Below are 23236 nucleotides of genomic sequence, written 5' to 3' on the forward strand. Positions count from 1 at the left end.
CATCAACTGCGCGCGGTGTTCTCGGGCCATGGGTCGCGCCATGCGCGAGGTGGCGGCCCTGCTGGACGCCCTGTCGGACGCGGAGGCCTTGTACCCCTCCAGCAAGGCCATGGCAGTGCAGCACCCGCTCCTTGCCAGCCAGGAGTTCACGGATAAGACCAAGGTGGGCAACTTGACTCCGTCAAATGGTCCGAAATTCAACATTGTTGTCGGGCAGTTTTTTCATCAACCCCGACCCTAATTATACTCACACAGTCTGCCTCCCAAGCCTCAGTACAGTGGAACCTCTCATAACAAGGACCTCTCATAGCGTGCAAAAAAAAAAGTTGCTCCCTTAACGAGCGACTTTCGTATAACGAGTTACAGAGAAGTAGAAGTCCCCTTTTCACGATATTCACTTGTGAGCCGGGACTTCTGCGCCAGTCAAAACAAAAAAATGTTTTACTTAACGAATAAGATTCTGGAATGAATTATGCTCGTTATAAGAGGTTCCACTGTATATTAATTACAAGTAACCACAAACCCATTTCCAATCTGTTTAATATTTTTGGCATCTCTCGCGCTCTACCCAAAGCAAACAAATAGAACGCGTCTCCCGCTTTCTACCAACAGTATGTAAAAGATGCTTTTAAGCGTTTCCCGCAAACAATGTGTTGATTCCTTTCTCATATTCAACTATGATGTTGGTCTTTAAGTCTAGTTTAATGTTGGAAACCATTTTTTTTTCGTATATGAATATTATAATAATTCATAATTAAGTATTTTGTCATGTCAACTGTTGTAATTTTTTTTTGTAAATTAGCTTCATCAAGTTCACAATATTTATATTTAGCATACACGCATATATTTTTTTTTACAATTTATGTTTGAGGAGATGGTATACCTTTTTTGTATTACCTTAATTTATACTTAATTATTCTAGACATTTCTTTTTATGAAATATACTTTTTTAATTACACTGTGGCTCTCCAAAAAAGAGACTAAACTCTTGTGCTTAGAGAGGGACTGTTTCGGCCAAAATCTGTGTATTTTTCAGTTTAAATTTAATTAAAAGTACGCGAGAAGAACAAAGAGGCGCTGTTCATCGACTTTTATTTTGTTTATAATATTGTCTCCACCACATGTAACTCCTTTAAAATAATATATAAAGGGTGGCGGACTAATTTTTGGGTGCTCAGATTAAATAATATTCAAAACGTGTATACGCCGCGCTCACTCTGTTTTTATATTGGTGTTATGCTTTGTTCTTCCCGCTTTTGTGTTTTGTAATTTTCGATAAATTGGTGTAATTTTGTTATTTTCACACTTATAACTTTGTAATTTTTAATAAATAAAAGATTGTCTTCATTTGCGCGTTTCCGTCTTCCTTGTCACAAGTGTTCCAGTACCGTTAGCAGTAACAGGGACTAACACTGAGTATTTATTTATTGTACTTAATTAAGGATGTCCGCCTCCGTAGTGTAATGGTCAGCACGCTCGGCTACCGTTTTGAAGGTCCCTGGTTCGATTCCCAAAGGGGGTAAAATAAATATAAGTGATTTATTCACTGTAATATTTATTCAATACTACCATGGACTGGTACCTGAAGCGGAGGCCTGATCACCTTTCCTTCATGTGTAAACGATCAAGATAACACTGCGTTTATATGACACAGTGCCCTATGCATCATTGGGGTGCGGAAAAGGCTTTTATTATTATTAAGGATGAGATACAATCAATATCTTTTTGTTGTTGTTTGACATTAAATAACTGTTTTTTTAAATAAATATTGATCTTCAGGCAATGTGTCTTTGGTTCAATATGGTCCACCATCAGCGACTCCTCATGCTCATCATCAAGAAGCTCCTGGTCACACATCGGTGGAAGAAAGTCAGAAATAAGACTATAGATAAGGAAATTGAGCCTCATGGAAGGTACGCTATCTTTCATTCCATAATCCTCAATCTTAAGTTATTGCTGATTGCTTTGAATTTGCAACACAACAAAATTTCAATACAACTTTGCATTCAAATATGTTTTTTTAAACCTGCGATAGGTAAAAAAATGCTTATTTTAAATAGTAAAAAATTATTATTTTTAAAAATTCTTTTGTAAATTTTTTTTTTCAATTTTTTTATCACGATTCTCTTTTGTTTTTAGCAGTATCGTGTCTGACGACTCGTGCAAATCCAACCGCATATCGAAAGTAAAGTTTCACATGGATTCCGCAAGCGTGACTAACACCTCCTCGGATAACGACGCGGAGAAACAGTGCGATCCGAACTCGGACAACGAAAACGAGAATCACAACTCCAACATACAGATAGAGATAACTCGAATACAGTCCACGGAGGTGAATCTGTCGAATATGGAACATGGCGATGCGAGCCAAGCGTGCGGGTCGTCCAAATCCAACTTGGAGAACGGCAACCTCCTGTTTGTGAGCAAAGGCCAGGACGCCGAGCATGAGAAGGGAGGGAAATGTGATACGGTGTCGGGGAACGATGTGCCAAAGTCACCGTATGAGAGCGCCGATTCATCTACGGGCAGCGTCAATTCTAACGAGAGCGGTTTCGTCTCATCTGTCCCTGAAACTATCGAGGAGCCGCACAATCTGTTGACGGATGTGTTCGATATGGGGAATGTGGCCGAAATTACCAAATTAAGACTGTATTATCCCAACCAAACGTCCCCTTACAGGTAAAATACTCAATGAACTCTGAATAAGAGTTTTGCATTGAATTTCATGTTACACCCATACATTCGTAACATAACCTAGCACCTCTAACCTAACCTAACCTAACCATCAGATTCACTAAAAACATATGTCTTTCTAAATATAAAAAATAAAATACAAGTATGAGACCACTTTTTTGAGTTTATTAGCCGTTTGAGTGAAATATTAAAATTTAAAATTAAGAACCCGCAAAATGAAAATGATTTTTAACTACTTTTGAAAAATTGTTCCAGAGAGTATATTGAGAAAATGCTCAAAATCCGAGGCATCAGAAGAGCTTTGTATTTCCTAGAAAGACTGCATATGGTCGTTCTAAAGAAAACACGAATGACTCTGGAGAAATTGGAGGTATTCATATTTTTATGTTCGTTATTGCTATTTTTTTAAAAGAGAAATACTGTCAAAACTGAGTATAAGAGGACATTTTTCTCTTAAATGAGGTCTCTCTTATACATGCTTTCTTTTACAGAGGGGTAGAATTATGGGATATAAAGTCACCTCTCTTTTAATGTGGAGACTGACCGGAGCATTTCGTCGTAACGTAACACGTTACGATGTTAGCATTCAGGCAGTCAGTACACCGAGCCCAGAGCTCCATCCATAGTTTCGGATGCTCGGTGATGCTCGCCGCGAGCGATGTTACGACGTTATGTTACGACGAAATGCTCCGGTCAGTCTCTTTTTACCTTTAAAGAGGTTTCTCTTTAGTCAAGATCTTTTATAACTGGGTTTGACTATATTTGTGTGTTGACTAGGTTTTCTAGCTCTGTTATTTTATCTTCTTCTTAAAACCCTTATCCGCACCCCGATGGTGCATAGGGCACTGCATCATATAAACGCAGTGTTATCTTGATCGTTAACACACGAAGGAAGGGTGATCAGCCCTCCGGGGCAAACCCTGAGATGAGGGTTTGAAGAAGTAGAAAAAGATTCTTTCCTCACTAATTCGTCCCACGCGTCCACCACCTACACAGACATTTTTTTTTAATATATTATTTCGAGAAATAAAAATACTTTTTGTTCTGATCCACTCACATCATCATGTGGATCAGAACACAAAGAATTTTTATTTCTCGAAATAATATATCAATATGATCCTTTATCAAATCAATCTTAATGCTTTAAATCTGATGCTGATCAAAGTTAATGCTTTCAATATTCAAAACATTTTTTAAAAATTAATTTATCTCTCAACTCAACGCTTATCTCAACCTTGCATTGTTTCCTTATTTCACCATTAGAACATCTATCGTAGTATAATATTATAATAACTTTGTAGGATGTTTTAAAGGCTGAAGAAGCTGACGAGGATCCGAGTGATCCAAACACATTAGACAACTTGGATGACAACTCGGACGAGGATTTTGAGTATGAAAAATACACTCGCGGTAAAGTGGATATCAACGAACTGAAGAAGGAATATATTGACTTGCGCAGGTAAATTACTACTACTTCTACCATCACGCCGTTTCACCGCAGGGTAGGCAGAGAGGATGGAACGCCACACTCTTCTGTCCTGACATACACTCCTCGCCTCCTTCACATCCATACTTCTAGTCATACATGCCCTCGGATTACGCAGACTTTTGACACCGCTAGATTTTAAGTTCTGATTGATCTGATCGTGCCAAGTCTTTTTCGGTCGTCCTCGTTCTGTTTCCCTCTCACATTCGCCACATATATTTTCTCAGTCATTCTCTCATTATTTATATTAACCCTTACCGCACCCCAATGGTGCATAGGGCACTGCTTCATATAAACGCAGTGTTATCTCGATCGATTACACATGAAGGAAAGGTGATCAGCCCTCCACTTCAGGTACCAGTCCAGTGTAATATTGAATAAATATTAGAGTGAAAAAATCACTTATATTTATTAAACACCCCTGGGAATCGAACCCGAGACCTCCAGAACGGTAGGCGAGCATGCTGACCATTACACTACGGAGGCGGACAGAACTACGGAGGCAGACATTATTTACTCTCATTATTTACTAGTAGAGAAAACCAGCAAACAGAAACTTATCAGCGGGTACCAATTTTAGTGTCATCAATGTTCTAACATACCCATGGCCGATATAGACACTGCGATATAGGCTTAGCGAGTTATTCCTTCACTAGGGATAGTGAAAGAATAGCTCGCCTAGCCTCTTATTTTGGAGGCTTGTCTGCTGGTACAAATAGCCTAACGAATTGAAAATAAATATTGATATCTCAACATAGATGGCGAAGAATATGGAGTATGGGTATTTACAGGGCTTATGATCTGATCAGTTGTCAATCATGGGTAAAATGGTGAATGTTACACGTGTGTAAAGTGATCCCTTAGACCAGCTGATGTTTTATCCAATGTAAAAATAAATGCTCATTGAATTAATGCTCTATGACAGGTCATAAGCCTTGTAAATATCCATACTCTCATATTATTCTTCATCTATGTTCAGATGTCAAAATGTAAAAATAACCCTGGAGAAATGGAGAACCCCGGATTTGTGAACAAGAATTTGGACACACCAATAAAAATAGTAAAAAAAATTGGTGGGATTTGAACTCGCCATGCCTGTTTCACAATTCGCTCACTCCTTTCAACAATTTCATTTATAAAAAAAACTTGATTTTTCAGGAGATCGTTTTTAAAGTTTCTAAAATATAATGAATTGTATTAAAAATATAAATCAAGCCACTTATTGAACTTTTCTAATTCTTTTCGAACATCTTTTAAGGTAAAACCTGAATGTTTTTTCTCCACATGAAAAATATTTAGTTTATTTAAAAAATAACTAAACAATACCTTTTCTTCAAAATGTAAAAACAACACTTTCTGCCCTGTAGGGGGTAAATATAAAGTTAAAAATATGCCCCTTTTGCTGAGATATAGTACATTTTCCGGGCATTCCGAAAACATGCTGTAAATTTTCGATTTTTGATATATGACGTTGTTGAAAGGAGTGAGCGAATTGACCGTCTACCTAACTGTCAAATTGATGAGCAGGAAGACTGGTAAGACAGATTTTTGATGCGTCATTGACGGATTTAATTGCTTTACTTTTAGATATGGAGCGTTTTCCAAGGAGACTCAGGAGATGCAACTTCCATCATATAGAAGTATTTTTCTGCTCCTGTCCACCCTTCCGTTGGAAAATATTCACGAGTTTCTCAGTATGAAGCTGGAAACCAAAGCTGAGAAGCCTTCTGTGCTATCCTTGAAGCAGGTAATGACACAAACTTATCGGTTTTTCATTAATGAGTCAGTAGAAATAATAACCGTTATATGCGCCTACTTTCAAAATCCGCCAGATCCATGTAAGTCGATTTTACAAAAAATGCAAAATTCTCCGGACAACATTTATGTTTCAAAGATTTGTCTATCATTAGATAAAATGTTATGAAATAGAGAATTTTCCCATTTTTTTGGATTTTTTTTCAGTATTTAAAAAAAAACACGAGACACAAACCGATAATGACGTCATCTTAATTTTTGACCTATACCCGCTCTGATTGGCCGATATGGGTCAGAAGGCAAGATTCATGAATATAGCGGAATTTGAAATACAATGCTGTTTTGAAGTATTTTTTTAGCAGGGTTTTCAAGCATATAAACATTTTAAACAATAAAACTCACAATTGGCATTCCGATAGAGTATTTATTTTAAAATCTTATAAAATTGGATCTGGCGGATTTTTAAAGTAGGCGACACATATGATAATCGATTATCAGCTCTGGTGTACTTTGGTAATATAATGTGTGGCCTGTTGATATACCGATAGTGACCCCAGTGTATTTAAGCGGCCGAGCTGGAAGGTTGTATCGCAGGGTGTGTGTTTTTAATGTTTCGATTTGCTCATAATATTCACTTGTATACAAATTTTTTATGTGAAAAATAGGCATACAATTTTTTGTAAAAACCTTTTGTTTTCGCTCTTACAATGTCGGATTCTTCTAAAAGTGATAGTAATGATGAAATAAGAATGTTTACCAATCGGAGGATGCACATCGATAGTCAAAATTCCGAGGACGAACCAATTCCGCTCGACCATGATACATTCTTTTGAATCAAAACTACCTGTTTTTTTTTCTCAAATTGCATTTGTTTTTCAAAACATGTAAATGTTTATTCCTAAATACTGTTTTATATGAGTAGTTTCATATACCCTCCACCAATACCAGAAAGAAATACTAAAATCGGTCAATATATGTGAAAAATATTATTGTTTTTGTATTTTGTACCACCTAATGAAAAGAACTATTTTGCAAAAAAATATTCTCCAGCAATTTTAGCACACATATACGAGAAATCTCGGCACTATTGTCAATTAAAACCTGGACATTCAGCACAGTAGCTAAACACGCTAACCACTGTCTATCAAAGCAGAATCTTATTAATAAAATCAAATAACGCTATGTATTATAAAATTTATCTTTATTAATACATACTTATTTACTTGGTTGTTTTTCAGTTGATCAGTGAACTGCGTGATGGCTTGACAATCGCAGTGCGTATTAGGGCACGTTTTGTGCGCCACTCGCAAACAGCGCTGATGGAAGAAGATGAGAACTCTGTGTGTAGAAAGTTCTTTGAAACTGTTGTCTCTACTTTTGATAAAACACTCAATGAAGTTTACAAGGTATGTATTTTTTTTAATTCCTGAAGTTAATAATCTCCTACAAAAAACTAATTTAAGTTATATGATATTTTAGCATATCATCAATTAAATGAGAGTGTAATAAACACTAGTTTTCTGGTTTTTTGCTTTCATAAGCCGCTAGTGCACTACACGGAATTTTACCGTCCGGCAGTCCGGTTTTGAAAAATAAAAGGGACCACGACAGTTTAGCGTGATTGAATTTACGCGCTATGTGTTTACGCACCGTTCCGAAGAAAGATGGACAAAAGCACAAGCCAATCCAAGCCAATCATCCGGTTTATATACTAACTGACGTGCCGGACAGTAAAATTCTGTGTAGTGCACAAACACCCATAGACTAAAATAATATGACAACATTTGATGGTGTAAATTGAAGAAAATTAATGTAAAAATGGGATGAATTTTTAATAATTTATGATTTTATAAATCAAAAACACAGTTCGTGAATAAATCAAACTAGGAGGTTGTGTTGCATGTATTCGGATTCGTCAATAATATTAAAAAATAAACAAATTTATAATGAAAAATGGAAAAATGTTTTCGCCCTTTTATTTTTACAAAAAAGCCTTCAGCACTAAAACGGTTACTGAATAATGTGGACCAATTTTAAAACAGCTTTTTCCTTGTGATTTATAATTACTAATTATGATTCTGCTGATTGTATTTGTTATTATACTGAGTTTATTGAATAATCGTATTGAATTCAGCTCTACCTGTCCTATCTGTCGGACTGGGCCGGAATGGAGCACCTCCCCCGGGCCACCCTGACTGCGGAGTGGACCTTCAACGGCTACCTGGCCAGGAGTCTACGGCCTGCCGCCACCGTGGCGCCACTCACATTTTGGTAAATACTTAACAAAACGTCTCAACTTGTTAGGACAAAATTTCTTCAACAACAATTGTTTTTTTTTTTTGACATCTCAACATAGATGAGGAAGTATATGGAATTTACAGGGATTACGACTATCATAGGTGTGGTTAAGTGATCATTTCACACTGTGTAACATTCACCAATTCTCAGAAACTAGTTGGTTGTTAATAAAAATGTGAGTGGATCAAAAAAAAGTCTTTTTATTTCTCAAAATAATATATCAATATGATCCAAAAAGTTAATGCTTTCAACATTCAAAACATTTACCAATTCTACCCATGATTGACAACCACACAACTCAAAATTTTGAAACTTTTAGATATATTGATCAAACCCGTAACATAGTATATGCAAGCGTGTGACAGTCGTAAGCCCTGTAAATACCCAGATTTCTATATTCTTCTTCATGTATGTTGAGATATACAAAAATAACTCCTAATTGGAGCTAATCCAGATTTGTGTTTCAAGTACAAACACTCAAAATGTTGTAAAAATATATATATATGTATATATATATATATATATATATATATATATATATATATATATATATATATATATATATATATATATATATATATATATATATATATATATATATATATATATACATATACATATATATTTCTGTAATTTTTCTAGTTGCTTGACTGTGAGACAGTTGGACGGAGCAGCTGAGAGATTGAAGACAAGAGTGAGAGAGCTAGGAAAGGAAGCGAATCTCCTGACCGTTAAGCCTAATGAGCAAGACACTGAATCTCATAACTCTCTCAAGTAAGATTACTTTTCTTTTTGTGTTTAAAAGCATTATTAACTTTATGGTATGGTACTATAACTTCTCTTTGCAGATGGCGAATATTAAGCGTGTGCCGCGACATGCAATGTCTACTGACCGAGGAGCGGGAGCGGACCCTCAGCACGGCGCAGTTTGCCCGGACAGTCTCCATACATCTGCATCACAACTCGGTCTTCAGAGACTACAGGCAGAAAATATATGTAAGTACAAACAATATAAAAGTTTTCCTATAATAAAGACTCATTCACAACATTTTGAGTGTGTCCAAATACTTGTTCACAAAATCTGGATTATCTCCAATTACAGGAGTTATTTAAATAACTCCTGTAATTGGAGATAATCCAGATTTTGTGAACAAGTATTTGGACACACTCAAAATGTTGTAAATAAATTATCTGGTCAAATTATAAGCTTAATAATAAAAATGAAAATGGTATTTTCTGGCGTTTCTCATGTGTGTGATTATAATCCAGGATTCGGACCTCACATACTAATATAAGAGTTTCTGCTTAGTAAAAAGCTTCTTTACATCTCACCAATAGATGTCTCTAGTGAAGTTCTAGTGATTCAAGAACAAGGTTTCTAAATTGGTTCATATATATAGAACTTCCAAGAATTTGAGTAGTGTGGTTGTCAATAATGGGTAGAATTGGTGAATGTTACACGTGTGTAAAGTGATCACTTAAACCAGCCTATGACGGTCGTCAGCCCCGTAAATGCCCAGACTTCCATATTCTTCTTCATCTTTGATGAGATGTCAAAAAATTATATGAAAAGACTCATTCCATGAATATGCACTAAACATACTTTTAATCTCATTATTTGTAACACTTCTTATCATTCATCATTCACTTTGTGTCGTACCACTTATAACTCTACATCACAACTATCGCTTTCGGAATAATCATTCTCTCATCGGGTAACTAAAGACTTAAGTGTAATTTATGTTTTCTTCAGAATGTTTTGAGTCCAAATTTTTGTTCTTAAAGTCTGGATTTGGCTCCACTTAGGAGTTATTGATATCGAGATTTTTTATTGATATCTTAACATAGATAAAGAAGAATATGGAAGTCAGGCCATTTACAGGACTGACAACCAAGTTCGTAATGATGATATTCTTGACAAGGAAAAACAATTTTTCTATCGTAATGGCAGCACCATCTGTTGAATTTAGCAATGCTAAACATTGCTCATGAAAGACAGCGTGCCACTTAACAAATGCTGTCACTTTGCATATTTGATGTTTTTGATTGGATTTATGTTTCATAGATTTTTCAATATTTTTAATGCTTTAAGAGCATTATGAAATTAGAAATTTTAGAAATGTTTGGTTTCTATTTTCTTTTTTTCCCATTTAACCAGACTGAGCCACAGCAACGCGTGGCCGGGTAGCTAGTTTAATATGAAATGTCAATTTCTACTCCTTTTAGTTAATATGATTTTAGTCAATAACATTTTTTATTGCTTTTTTATATTTCTAGAGGGCGATGAACCACGTTCAGGATGTGCTCTGCTGGACCATTGACAGAATGCAGGATACGACCACTCCGCAAAGGCTCATGGAGTTGGAGGAAGCCGATCGACCCAGCGTTCAGTCTCGCACGAGGGAGATAGTTTCCCAGGCCTTTAAGTTTGGATTCGAGGTAAAGAAATTGTACATTTCCTCCATAAATTATCACATTCGGTGCTAAGAATATGCGTCCATATATGCCATCCATTTTGTCCTAAGAAAATGCCTTACATGTCCATTTGTGCTAAGAACATGCCTGTCGTGTCCATATGAGCCACATCGTACTCAGAACACACGCAGTGTGTTCACAACTGAGTAATGATTATATACTTTTTTTTATTTTTAAATCTGTGCGCTGTTGACATTGTTAATTTTTTGCATTAAAGCATAGTATTTATCAATTTTTTTGTTTGTATAGTAACATTGTTTTGCACATTTAAACATTATTTTGCATAATAAAATGGAGTGTACACGTGTAGTTGTGCCTCCGTAGCATTTTGGTCCGCGCGCATTTGGCTACCGTGCCGGAGGTCCAGGGTTTGATTCTCAAGAGGGCAACATAAATACATAAAAGTGATTTTTCACTCTAAAATTTATTCAATATTACCTCAGACTAGTACCTGATGCATAGGGCTGATCACTTTTCTTTCATGTATTTGACGATTAACTTAACATTGCATCAATTTGTTGCAGTGCTCTATGCATCATTGGGTGTGAATGAGGGTAAGAAAGAGACATTTGCGGTTGTGATACTATTTGTTTTGGGATGTTCATTAATGATGTTTTCATTGTAATTCTCACACTATGCATGTTAATATAATAATATAAATATTTTTCACCAATGTTTTCACATTTTTTTTTTTTAATTAGCAGTTACTAGCTTAATCTTCTTTTTTTTTAATAAAAACATTTTTTTTCCAGTTTCATAAGGAAATGTGCCGCTTAATCAACGACACCCTCCAGCCTGAATCATCTTATAATCCTTGCGCGCGAAACTCGCTAACACACGGGCGCAGACCCAAACTCTTGCGATCTGAGAGTGTTAATGACACCAACCATCCTTCCGTTGAAGACAACTTCTCGTCGTTCAACGCCTACACTCCTACGACGACGAATCAAGAATTCGCCTTCCCGAACCAAACAAAATCCAAAGATTTCGATTCCTTCTCCAAGAATCTTTACCGCGGCGGCTATAAACATCTCAGAAACAAAAGCCTGCAGTCCTTGAAGTTCCCGAGCTTCGATTCCGCTCCAGGAGTGTTGTTGTCCGAGTTGGATCAGAGCGACTTCAAGACCGGGATCCCGGGCTGCGATGAGTGCCTCAGAGTCAAGGTCAATACGGAAAAAGATGGCTCGGACTGTGATAGAGTTTTGGACGCCAAATCATGCGATTGGGAGGAAATGGTTTCCAGAAGTCTGGTAAAGTTCTCTAAGCAATGGATGAATTTCGCGATGGAAAGATGTGAAAGGGGGCGAGGTTTACGACCGAGGTAACAAACTTTATATCGCAATACAAAATGTTTCGAGTTTTTAAAATACCTTAGTTAGTTACATTTATTCCTTTTTGTAGATGGGCAAATCACGGTTTGGAATTCCTGATGTTGACCTGTGATCCTCAGCATACAAAGCATCTAAGTCACCAGGAATTTGAGGTTATTATAATAGACTTGCAAATAATGCCCAATATTTCACTATTTTACTTTCAACAAGTGTATAAATATTTACTGTAATTGACTCGACAGTCACTTTGTGGTAATATCTACCCATTTTTAATTTTAGTTTTACTTGGTAAATACCACTATTTCTTAAAATCTATTGTGACATGTGTTTCGATACATTCTGCATAATTTTGCTGTATACTGGTCATATGGTGTTTTAAAAATAATGCGGAATGCATCGAAACATCTGTAACAAGAGATTTTAAGAAAAAGTGGCATTTACCGAGTAAAACTTAAATTAAAAATGCATAAATACTCATTTTAATTGGACAAATTTGATTTATTTTCAAATTTTTAATGGTAAAGATAAACGTACATTTTTTGTACCATACCTTTTCTTCCTCTATCATTATCTGCACTAGAGGGTGCATGGAGTATTGCATCGTATTGACGCAGCACTTGTCTTGTACAGGAATTGAAGGTGATGATGGATGGCTGTATATCGCACGTGATTGGCTCATCTCGGACCAGCGCGGCTTCTAGTAACATCTCCACTCCAACCAGTGCGGTGTCAGCAACCCCACAACGCATTAGAACATCTATTCACTATCCGCAGGTTCCTTATTTTAAACTAAATATTTGTCTATCAGGATCCACACCCGATCGACAACTATTGTCGATCGGGTGTGGATTTCTAGGTTTCTCTGATTCATCATTCTAATTTCTTGATATTTTGATATACAGTGGAACCTCTCATAACGAGTATAATTTATTCCAGAATTTTACTAGTTAAGCGAAACAATTTTTGTTTTCACTGAAGCGGAGGTCCCGGATCACAAGTGAATGTCGTGAAAAAGAGACTTGCCCTTTCTCTGTAACTCGTGCAAAATTTTGGTCATTAAGGAAGTAACTTTTTCTTTTTTTTTGCTCATCGTAAGAGGTGCTCGGAGAGATTCCACTGTATTGTTTTTTCAGACATCTTAGTAGTTATTCAACTCGCCTCTGTGACGCTGACGTCTCAGTGCCATCTAATTACAAGTAACATGAGAATTTGATACTGTACACATTTATAATTCAAATTTAGAATATTTCATTTTAAAAAAATTACAAATTGGTGCCATCTGTATTTTTGCAAAATTTCACAAATAAAAATGTTGATGTTTGATGTTTATTCCCTGATTGCTTGCGAAGAAGGTGTAAATCTAGGGATAAATACAACTTCCAAAAACAAAATTGTAGTGTGGTTGTCAATCTTGAGTAGAATGGTGAATGTTACACGAGTATAAAGTGATCTCTTAGGGTGAAGACTGACCGGAGCCGTTTCGTCGTAACGTAACACGTTACGAAGCGAGCATTCGTAAAGTCAGTACAGCGAGCCGAGCGCTCCATCCATGGTTTCGGATGCTTGCTGATGCTCGCCGCGAGCGATGTTACGACGTTACGTTACGACGAAATGCTCCGGTCAGTCTTCACCCTTAGAACAGGGAATGTTTTATTCATTGTAAAAATAAATGTATTTTTTTTTAGAATCCGTACACGAGTCGACCATCGCTGGCATCATCGCCTCCTTCAAATTTCACCGACCTTCCGCTGCTAACGTCTCGATCCAGTCATAATGAAATAGGTAGGACTACTTCTTTATCTTATTCAACCACTTCATGCTATTGAATGAGTACTGTTCGCGCATGTAACTTATCATGCCAACCCGAGCGCTGCTCATGTGTTTCGACTTGTTTGCGTTACTTAAGATAAACAATCCAATTGCCACTTGACGCTTAGATTTTTTTTTCTGTTTTAACAGTAGAAGCCGGTTGTAATGTCGCTCACTCCTTTCAAGAACGTCATAAATCAAAATACTTGATTTTTCAGGAGAACGTTTTTACAGATAAAAAAATAATACAATGTATTAAAAATAAATATCAAGCCACATACTGAACTTTTTACTGTGAAACAGATCTTTTCAGTAAAACCTGAAGGTTTTTTCTCCATTTGAAAAATATTCAGTATATTTAAAAAATTAATTAAACAATACTTTTTTTTCAAAATGCAAAAACAACGCTTTCTGTCCTGTAGCGGGTAAATATTAAGTTAAAAATATGCCTCTTTTGCTGGGATATAGTACATTTTCTGGGCATTTTGAAAACATGCACAACTGAAAATTGACAATTTTTGATTTATGACGTTCTTGAAAGGAGTGAGCGATGTGTCTTTTATAATACGCATTTGGATATAATGCGGATCCTTTTTGTTGTTTTGTTATTCTATTCCATAAAAAAATATAATAATAATATACCAGAGGCCTTTATTAAATGTATGTAAGGAGACTAAACACAAGATTTTATTTTTTATTAAACTTTAGAAAAATATTTGTGTTTTTATTATTTACAAAAATAATTCAATTTCATACTATTTCTGTGAGCCTAAGCAGCTCATTATTAAACATAGGTATCAAATTGTGGTAGAGTGGGTTCAAACCCAGAAATTTTGACTCAAGAGTCCGCGACACTAACCAATGGACCACAACCTGTCAGAAACCCGACATCAAACTTATATGTTTTATACCTGTATGTTGAGATATCAATATAAATAAACCTAAACTCCCTTTTTCTTTTGCCTTCTTTATTATCATCAATTTGTAAATTATGCTTTTTATTCGTGTCCAAGTACTATCTACCCTCTGATTGCAAACAGCTATCAAACATTTTGACCAATATCACATTGTGAGTGTTTTTGCCTAGAATTTTCACTCATGAATTACATGAAATTATAGTAACTTTAAACATAAAGAGTAAATCCACTAACAAGTAGGCATAGGCTATGAAACTTATAAAGTTGAAGCCTGAGTAGGGACATGATAAACGGTGTTGCATAAGCCGTAGCTAGAGTCACTTGGACGTTAGGTAATTAAAAAAAAAAAAAAAGACCAATATCACTAGTCTGTTTTTGGTTGGTTGATATTGCTTTTTAACAATAAGCTCGCCAATGTACTTATTTCTGTTCTGTACATGAAGTTTAAATAAAAAAAATCATCTAATTGAACGTGTTAGGGGGTTAGGCGTTTATTGCATTAAACACAATCATGTCATCCAAATTATTTTGCATTTCACTATGGTTACAGTCCGCCAGGGGAGGCAGCTATCGGCGCTGCGTGAGCTGGACTGTGCCCGGGACACGCAGCTGCGGCAGGCGGGAGTGATTGGCGGGGTGCGGCGCGGCACGGCCCACGCGGAGCACTTCCGGCCGAGGCCCGTGACCTTCAAGTGGCAGCGCGGCATCAAAATTGGACAAGGCCGCTTTGGAAAAGTATGACCAATCAATCATGTCACTAATTAACCATCACCCGTTTCCCGCAGATAAAGACAGAGTAAAGAACGCCTTATCAATCTGTCTTTGCCTCTTCCACATTCATGCATCTCCTCCTGACCTAACCACGCCCAGGTATTTGAAATACTTGATAACGCCAAGTTTTCCTCGGTCTTTCTCCGCTTCTGTTACCAACCACATTCGCCTCATATATTTGTTTAACTCTTCTTCCTTCACTCATTCGATACACATGCCCAAACCATCTCAATACACCTTTCTTTTTCACAATTTTATCGATAATGCTTATGTAATGTGGAAAAGTATGTGAACTAAATATTGTAAAAAAAAACTTTGGTCCCACTAGGAATCGAAATTGAGATCTCCGACATTGGTGTCAAATATGCATTTTGAAGGCGGACTTATTTATTCAGTATTATTTGGTCCTAGTTGTAAGTAACAATGTATGATAGATGTTCGAATAGTGATATAAGAAAATAATACAAGGCTGAGATAAGCTTTATCGATCAAATTAAAAAAGGTGTATTGAGATGGTTTGGACATGTGAAATGAATTACTGAAAAAAAAACAGTTAAAAAAATTATGACGTAAATATAGTCGGAAATAGGAACGAAGGAAGACAAAGGAAAACATCAAGTATTTCAAATACTTGTAGTCCGGTCAAGAGCCCGAATAATCGGCAGCTATTTATGAGGAGATGCACAAATGTAAAAGATTGGGAGATTGTTTGCAAAGATAAATTGGTATAGCATTCTCATCTTTGTCTACCCTTGCGGTGAAGCGGTGTCACGGTTTTTTTTAAATGTTTTTTTTACCATATTTAGCACACTTACTTCGCCCCCTTGGTGAAGATATCGCTTGCAACTTTCACCATAAATCGCCATTATTGTATGCATCATATGCCCAATGTATGAGACTCATTACCTCATCTATATTAGCACATCCGTCTATCCAATATCTAGAGTCGATTATTGTAACGGTATATACACGGGTGTACTAAATAATAAAATGACTCGATTGCAATCAGCGTTAAACGCAGCAGCGAGACTAATTTTTGGAATTTCTAACTTCAGTCACATCACCCCACTACTTCACAAACTCCACGGGCTACGCTTTCCCGAAAGGGTTGAGTACAAACTCTGCCTACTCATGTATAAATCAATACACAATATGGCTCCAGGGTATCTTAAGGAGCTGTGTATTCCAGATGAATTGGTTGATAGACGTCTCACGCTTCGATCGGCTACAACATCTGCAATAGGCAAAGTGATCTTACCAGCTCGCAACCAACGCACTAAATTTGGCGAGCGTACCTTTGCTGTTGCAGGACCGACGGCGTGGAATGCTCTTCCACCAATGGTTAGAAATAGTGAGAGTGAGATGATCTTTAGAAAAAGACTAAAAACACATTTGTTTGCTAAATCATTTCCACTATAATATTTTCCCCAATTCATTCACAGTGAAGCGCCCTTGAGGTATTATTTTACGAAAATGCCGCTACATATATAAGTTATCCAAATTTATTATTATTATTATTATCCATCATATGAGTGTTAGTTCTCAATGACCCCCTCTCTGTCAGGTGTACACGGTGGTGAACACGGAATCGGGGCAGCTCCTGGCTATGAAGGAAGTCAGCCTCGCGCTCGGAGACCGCCGGGCCGTGGAGAGGGCCGCTAACGAGCTACAGGTGCTGGAGGGAGTGGTGCACCCCAACTTGGTGCGCTATTACGGCGTGGAGATTCACAGGGTGAGTGCTGATCATAATACGTCATTATTAAAAAAATTACACTAATCAATATACCATATTATTTTTTGACATTTCATCAAAGATGAAGAAGAATATGGAAGTCTGGGCATTTACGGGGCTTACGACCGTCATAGGCTGGTTTGAGTGATCACTTTACACACGTGTAACATTCACCAATTCTACCCATTATTGACAACCACACTACTCAAATTCTTCGAAGTTCTATATATATGAACCAATTTAGAAACTTTGTTCTTGAATCACTAGAACTTCACTAGAGACATCTATTGGTGAGATGTAAAGAAGCTTTTTTATTAAGCAGAAACTCTTATATTAGTATGTTGTAAATCAATATACCAGTCACTCAAATGGCAGTGACAGGTACATTGAAAGCTTTAAAATGTAAATTCATTTGGGTTACAATTTTATATTGTTTCACATTTTCAATAAAGTTCGCAACTTAGTTTAAAAAAAAAAATTTGATTATCAAGAGCAGATCTGTCAGGAAGCCTAGATGCTTCTGTATCAGATCTGAGCATGCGGTGGGACAGCTTTCAATACACCAATTAATTAAAGTAATTTACAGGTATTTACTGTACCTAGTAAGGGTTTCTTCTTCTTCCTCTTTTTCCATGTTCGCTCCCTAGGTGGAGCATATGGCCAACACGAGACGTTTACAAGTCACTCTGTAACGCGCCATCTCCTTAGTTTCCTCCCTGGTCTGTCCGGCATCCCAGACTTCCGCTGAGTATAGTCGGTGAATGGTCGTTAGCAGTTTTCCAGGGTGCCGGAATCCTCGGGGTTGGAAGAAGAGACATGAGGGGTAATGCTCTCAGGCGGCATTCTAAGAACATGTTTATCTTTTTCTCTTCAGGACTACCAGTAAAAATGGACAGATATTACCACAAAGTGTCTGCCGAATCAATCAACAAAATGACTAATTGTATTTTTTTTCTACAATATACACCAACTTTTGGCACTTACCTGATCTGAATAATTATAATTCTGGTTGATTTATGTTGCGTAATTTTTCTAAAACACTACCTCAAACCTGAAAATACTTCATTTTGATTCCCCTTAATATCTGAAATTATAAATAAATTAAACCCTGTCATAAATTAAACTAAAGTCATAAAGTAAACCCTGAAAAGGGCAACAGGTTGTTGCCGAAACTAGTTGGTTAGTAAAAATGTGAGTGGATCAAAACACAAAGTCTTTTTATTTCTCAAAATAATATATCAATATGATCCACAAAGTTGATGCTTTTAATATTCAAAACATTATAAAATAAATTTTACATACCTATAATACCGAGCTGTCGATTTCTTTTTCTTCTTCTCCATCTTATTCCTCATTGCTGAGGGTTGTGACCCTTGCAGAAGCAATGACTCTTCTCCAGTTATCCCTTGACTGCGCTGCACGTAGCGCTCCAACCACTTAGGTGCCTGCTGCTGCCTTAATATGATCGGTCCATCGTGTGGGGGATCTTCCTCTCCCTCTCTTTCCTTCCAGGCTACCAATCACAACTAGTCGTTCCAGGCTATCGTCGTTGCCACGCGCAAAGTGTCCAAAGAACTGGAGAATCCGTCGGGTACAGATATTGGCCAGAGTCAAGCCATCCAGACGTAGTTCCTGGCGAATGGACTTATTGGTGCGTCTAGCTGTCCATGGAATTCGGAGCATGCGCCTCCAACACCACATTTCGAAGGCATAAATTTTTCTCCTTTCTGCTGCTTTTATGACATTCTAAAATGGCAGTGTGTATATCCCTCTTTAGGAGGAGATGTTGATCTTCATGGAGCTCTGTGTGGAGGGGTCCCTGGACTCCCTGATAGCGGGCACAGCGGGCGTGGGAGGACTCCCGGAGCAGCTCATCCGGCGCTACACAGGCCAGCTGGTGTGCGCCATCAGCGCCCTGCACGTCAGAGCCATAGCGCATCGGGACATCAAAAGTAATTTATTTTTAAAATTTTGTTTTATTTATTTATTTCTTTATTTTATAGATACATAGATACATATTTATTTCATAGATACATTTACTATACCGTAGTCATACAGGAGAAAGTGACCAAGTGCATTTTTTACAAAAATGTAATCATTGACTATTTGATATCTTACTAGCTTAATATTGCCCTGAAAAAAATCCCAAAGGATTTTAAACATGAAAGTATAATATATAAACTTGTTGAAAATGACTAACTGCATTTATGGTTATTTTCTTGCCAAGAAAAAGTGACTTAAATGACCGTCCTGAACATTTTACGTTTTGTTAGTTGGTCACTTTCTCCTGTACGACTACGATATGTATTACGGCTCATTAGGCATGGCCTGTGTTGAGCCGAAATACTAAGATGTTAGTACAATTTTTAATTTTTTTATTATTAGATTATGTATATACATTACATACAAGAGATACAATAATAATTACAATTGATCCGTGTAACTAACTAAAACTGATCGTAGAATGCTACGCATTCCATGGACCGATACGGTCAGCAACGCAAATGTGTTCTAAAGAGCAAGAGCAGGGAGACAGTTACTGACTGATATCAAGGTCCTGAAGGTGTCCCATCTAGGGCATGTGCTGAGAGGAGAGAAGTACGAAATATTGCCTAATCATACCTTATCATAAATGTCAAAATAGAGGATCGACGAGGTGTGGGCAGTAGACCGATTTCCTGGCTCAGGAATATACGAGATTTGGGATTAGGACCATTGAGGTACTGTTTAGAACTGTCCAAGACAAGGATAATTATTACACTCAAGTGATACAAAGTCGACTTCAGGGGGACCTGACATGACACGAACAGAAGAAGAACTAAGTTCTGGGTGACATTGGGCAACTGAAATGTTTTATTTGGTAATTTAGGCTTCATAAGAGTATATAGTATAAAGTTATGTATGGAAGTGAAGATGGAGTTGGCAAAAGAAGGATGAAAGTAGATTGAATGCAGTCAAAATGCATTCTTTCAGACAAATGTGCGTCAAAATGATGTATGATAGATGTTGGAATTGTGATATAAAGATGCAAGGTTGAGATAAGCATTATCGATAAAATTAGGAAACGCGTATTGAGAAGGTTTGGGCATGTGAATTGAATGAGTAAAGAAGGAATAGTAAAACAAATTTATAACGCAAATATCTTTGGTAATAGAAGCAGAGGACAATCGAGGAAAACTTGGCATGATGGAGTGTTTCTAATACTTGAAAGTGGTCAGGTCAGGATTCGGAATGATTGGCTGTGTATATATGAGGGGATGAATGAATGTAAAAGAGGTGAAGATTATTTCCCAAGACAGGTTGGTGTGGCATTATATTCTCTCTGCCTACCCCTGTGGGCAAGTAGCGTTATGGTTAATTATTAGGATGTATAGAGTACTGGTACGTTGGAGCTTTTCCACAAATTTAATATAGATACATAACTATTACTCCTTATTACTCTCTCTAGGTGGCAACATATTCCTGACGGAGGGCGGCAATTGCCTGAAGTTGGGTGACTTCGGGTGTGCTGTGAAGATCAGAGCCAACACCACCGTTCCGGGAGAGCTGCAGGGCTATGTCGGCACTCAAGGTGAACTATTCTTGTAGATTTAGTACTGTACGAGACGTCTTCCGTCCGCACAAGACTGTATAAATTCTGGTCTCCTCTGCGGCGCAGGAAGGGGCAAGTCCCGGCGGTTTGGCGGTGGCATAAATACCGCTTGATGACGCGATGGCCGCAACCGCTGTACCCAGTTGTAAGCTGGGTACAAAGCGCTGCACCGACAAGTCAACCTCTATAGCCCTGAAAAGGGCTTTCCGAAACAGGTCCGTGAATCGGTGCAAAGAGGCGAAGCGGTTCAGGCTGGCGGCGCGGCGAGGTTTCAGAGATCGGGAGCGGAGGAGTAATAACAAGTTTCGGTGTTAGAACTGAACTGCTTTATTGTCGCAAAATGCGCCCTCTATATACCCGGCCGTGATCGCGTACCGCCCGACAGTGGGAAAGTACAGCCAATCAGCGGCCGGGGGAAAGAGACAGCCATATCTCTGTCTCTCTCTTAGAGGCACCGGACGGGCTACATTTCTGTACCGTACCGGTGCCTTTACAACAATGAATTATATTTTAACTATCAACTATTTTCCTAAAAGTAACTTAACCTAGCCTAGAGCTTAATTCTCCTCGGTATGGGCAAAGACCACCCCCGAAAGCGACACATTATAGTCTTTATTGAGGGGGCAGTACATTGCGTACACATACCGAGGTCCCTAAGCTAATTAAATATACACAAAATCCCTTCTTCGGGCCGCAGTGTGGCGGGCAGCCGTCTCGCCCGCCGCGCGTCCAGAGTTCCTTTTCTGGGCCGCCGCACGGGGTACGCGATGACGTCGCTTACAAGTACGTAAACCCCACCAACACGTGTTAAAATTAACCCGGTCTGATTATATCGGTAACGACGAAACCTGGTAATGACGAAACGACGAAACCTGAAAAAAAAATGGAAAAAACTTTTTTTTAACCCTTATCCGCACCCAATGGTGCATAGGGCACTGCATCCTAGCAAAGCAGTGTTATGTTGATCGTTAATTGCATTAAGGCAAGGTGATCAGCCCTGCGCTTCTTGTACCAGTCCAGGGTGATATTGAATAAAATATGAAAGTGAAAATCATCCATATTTATTTTGTACACCCTGGGAATAGAACCCAGAAACTCCAGTACGGTAGCCAAACGCGCTGACCACTACACTATGGAGACGGACAAAACTAAACAGTTATTATTATATTATGATACACTTCTAATGTTCGGGAATGGATGGTGAAAAAAATACTGTATAATCGATTTCCTGGTTGATTTGAAAACATGAAAAAATGTGAACAAAAACAATTTTAAAACTGTGCTTATGTTTACCTACTTGCTTAGTAAGGCGCATGTGATGAAACAACTAGAGACATCTAAGCTAAGAATGGATATTTTGCGCTTGAATTTTTTTTTAAAAGTATAATATCACAAAGTATTGTTTGGATTAGAAGTGGGTAAATTCCTACCATTTACTGCATCAGTGAATCTGTACTCTAATACTGATACAATGAATCTTTTGTCAGATAAATTGCACAGATAAGTCGGAGAATTTTTGTGACAATTATTATAAAGGTATTTTACAAATACTGGGCATTTTGGTTACCTGCAATGTCAAATACAAAAAACACATCTTAAATGGCTAATTTCTTGTCATTTTTGCTTTGCTGTGTAGCGGATGGGTATCATTACAATATTCAAATATTATTCATTCTTTTCTGGTTTCAAAACATGGCTAAAAGTCATCATTCTTTCAATGCGATCTTATTGCATTTCTACAACAAACTTCGCTGTAACAAGTGTGTTGAGATGGTTTGTGCATGTGAATTGGTTAAGTGAAGAAAGAACAGTAAAACAATTTTATAAGGTGAATGTGGTTGATAATAAAAACAGAGGAAGACCGAGGAAAACTCTCTCTGTCTGCCTTTGCGGCGAAACGGCGTGATGCTTAATTAGTTATTTTTTTGAAAATCTTTAATGCAAGCCTTTTAATGGTGGTTTTACGTACATCTACTAATATTTTAGTATGATTTCCAGCATACATGGCTCCAGAAGTGTTCATGAAGTCGTCTGGGCACGGAAGGGCAGCTGACATCTGGTCTCTCGGCTGTGTTGTTGTGGAAATGTCGACTGGAAAGGTTTGTTACGATATGTAATTATATAATATTATCCCAAACACCGGTACCTAACAGACAGTTAAAACTTAGAATCGGATAGAAATGATATCCATGCATACAATTTTAAGCATTGTTAGTTCTAATGGTGTCGTTATCTATATGTGCTAAAGAAACTTAATTTGAATTGAAAACATTTTGAGTGTGTCCAAATACTTGTTCACAAATCTGGATTATCTCCAATTAGGAGTGAATGTGAATATAATTCAGGATTCAGACCTTACCTACAAATGAAAGAGTC

The 23236-nt window shown here is 37.5% G+C and overlaps 1 protein-coding gene across 3 annotated transcripts in view; it reads left to right on the forward strand.

The window, feature by feature from the left end:
* Mekk1 (mitogen-activated protein kinase kinase kinase 4) overlaps positions 1 to 23236 on the forward strand; it is a 59286-nt gene that overhangs the window by 33553 nt on the left and 2497 nt on the right. Inside the window, exons 8-27 of one of the 3 annotated variants that reach the window (XM_088262256.1) lie at positions 1 to 163; positions 1780 to 1913; positions 2140 to 2679; positions 2950 to 3064; positions 3996 to 4153; positions 5768 to 5927; positions 7174 to 7341; positions 8070 to 8206; positions 8876 to 9007; positions 9082 to 9229; positions 10511 to 10672; positions 11461 to 12029; positions 12110 to 12191; positions 12670 to 12813; positions 13725 to 13821; positions 15316 to 15500; positions 17101 to 17268; positions 19046 to 19220; positions 20717 to 20839; positions 22859 to 22959. The exon at positions 1 to 163 is cut by the window's left edge and continues 28 nt beyond it. In XM_088262256.1, the coding sequence (XP_088118382.1) occupies positions 1 to 163; positions 1780 to 1913; positions 2140 to 2679; positions 2950 to 3064; positions 3996 to 4153; positions 5768 to 5927; positions 7174 to 7341; positions 8070 to 8206; positions 8876 to 9007; positions 9082 to 9229; positions 10511 to 10672; positions 11461 to 12029; positions 12110 to 12191; positions 12670 to 12813; positions 13725 to 13821; positions 15316 to 15500; positions 17101 to 17268; positions 19046 to 19220; positions 20717 to 20839; positions 22859 to 22959 (3661 nt within the window). The remainder of the gene's footprint in view (positions 164 to 1779; positions 1914 to 2139; positions 2680 to 2949; positions 3065 to 3995; positions 4154 to 5767; positions 5928 to 7173; positions 7342 to 8069; positions 8207 to 8875; positions 9008 to 9081; positions 9230 to 10510; positions 10673 to 11460; positions 12030 to 12109; positions 12192 to 12669; positions 12814 to 13724; positions 13822 to 15315; positions 15501 to 17100; positions 17269 to 19045; positions 19221 to 20716; positions 20840 to 22858; positions 22960 to 23236) is intronic. The other 2 variants (XM_088262258.1, XM_088262257.1) reach the window with 2 other exon arrangements.

This window comes from Brachycentrus maculatus, unplaced genomic scaffold (genome assembly GCF_059751285.1).
Source record: "Brachycentrus maculatus isolate JH-2025_06_01 unplaced genomic scaffold, ASM5975128v1 h1tg000176l, whole genome shotgun sequence".
NCBI classification, from domain to species: domain Eukaryota; kingdom Metazoa; phylum Arthropoda; class Insecta; order Trichoptera; family Brachycentridae; genus Brachycentrus; species Brachycentrus maculatus.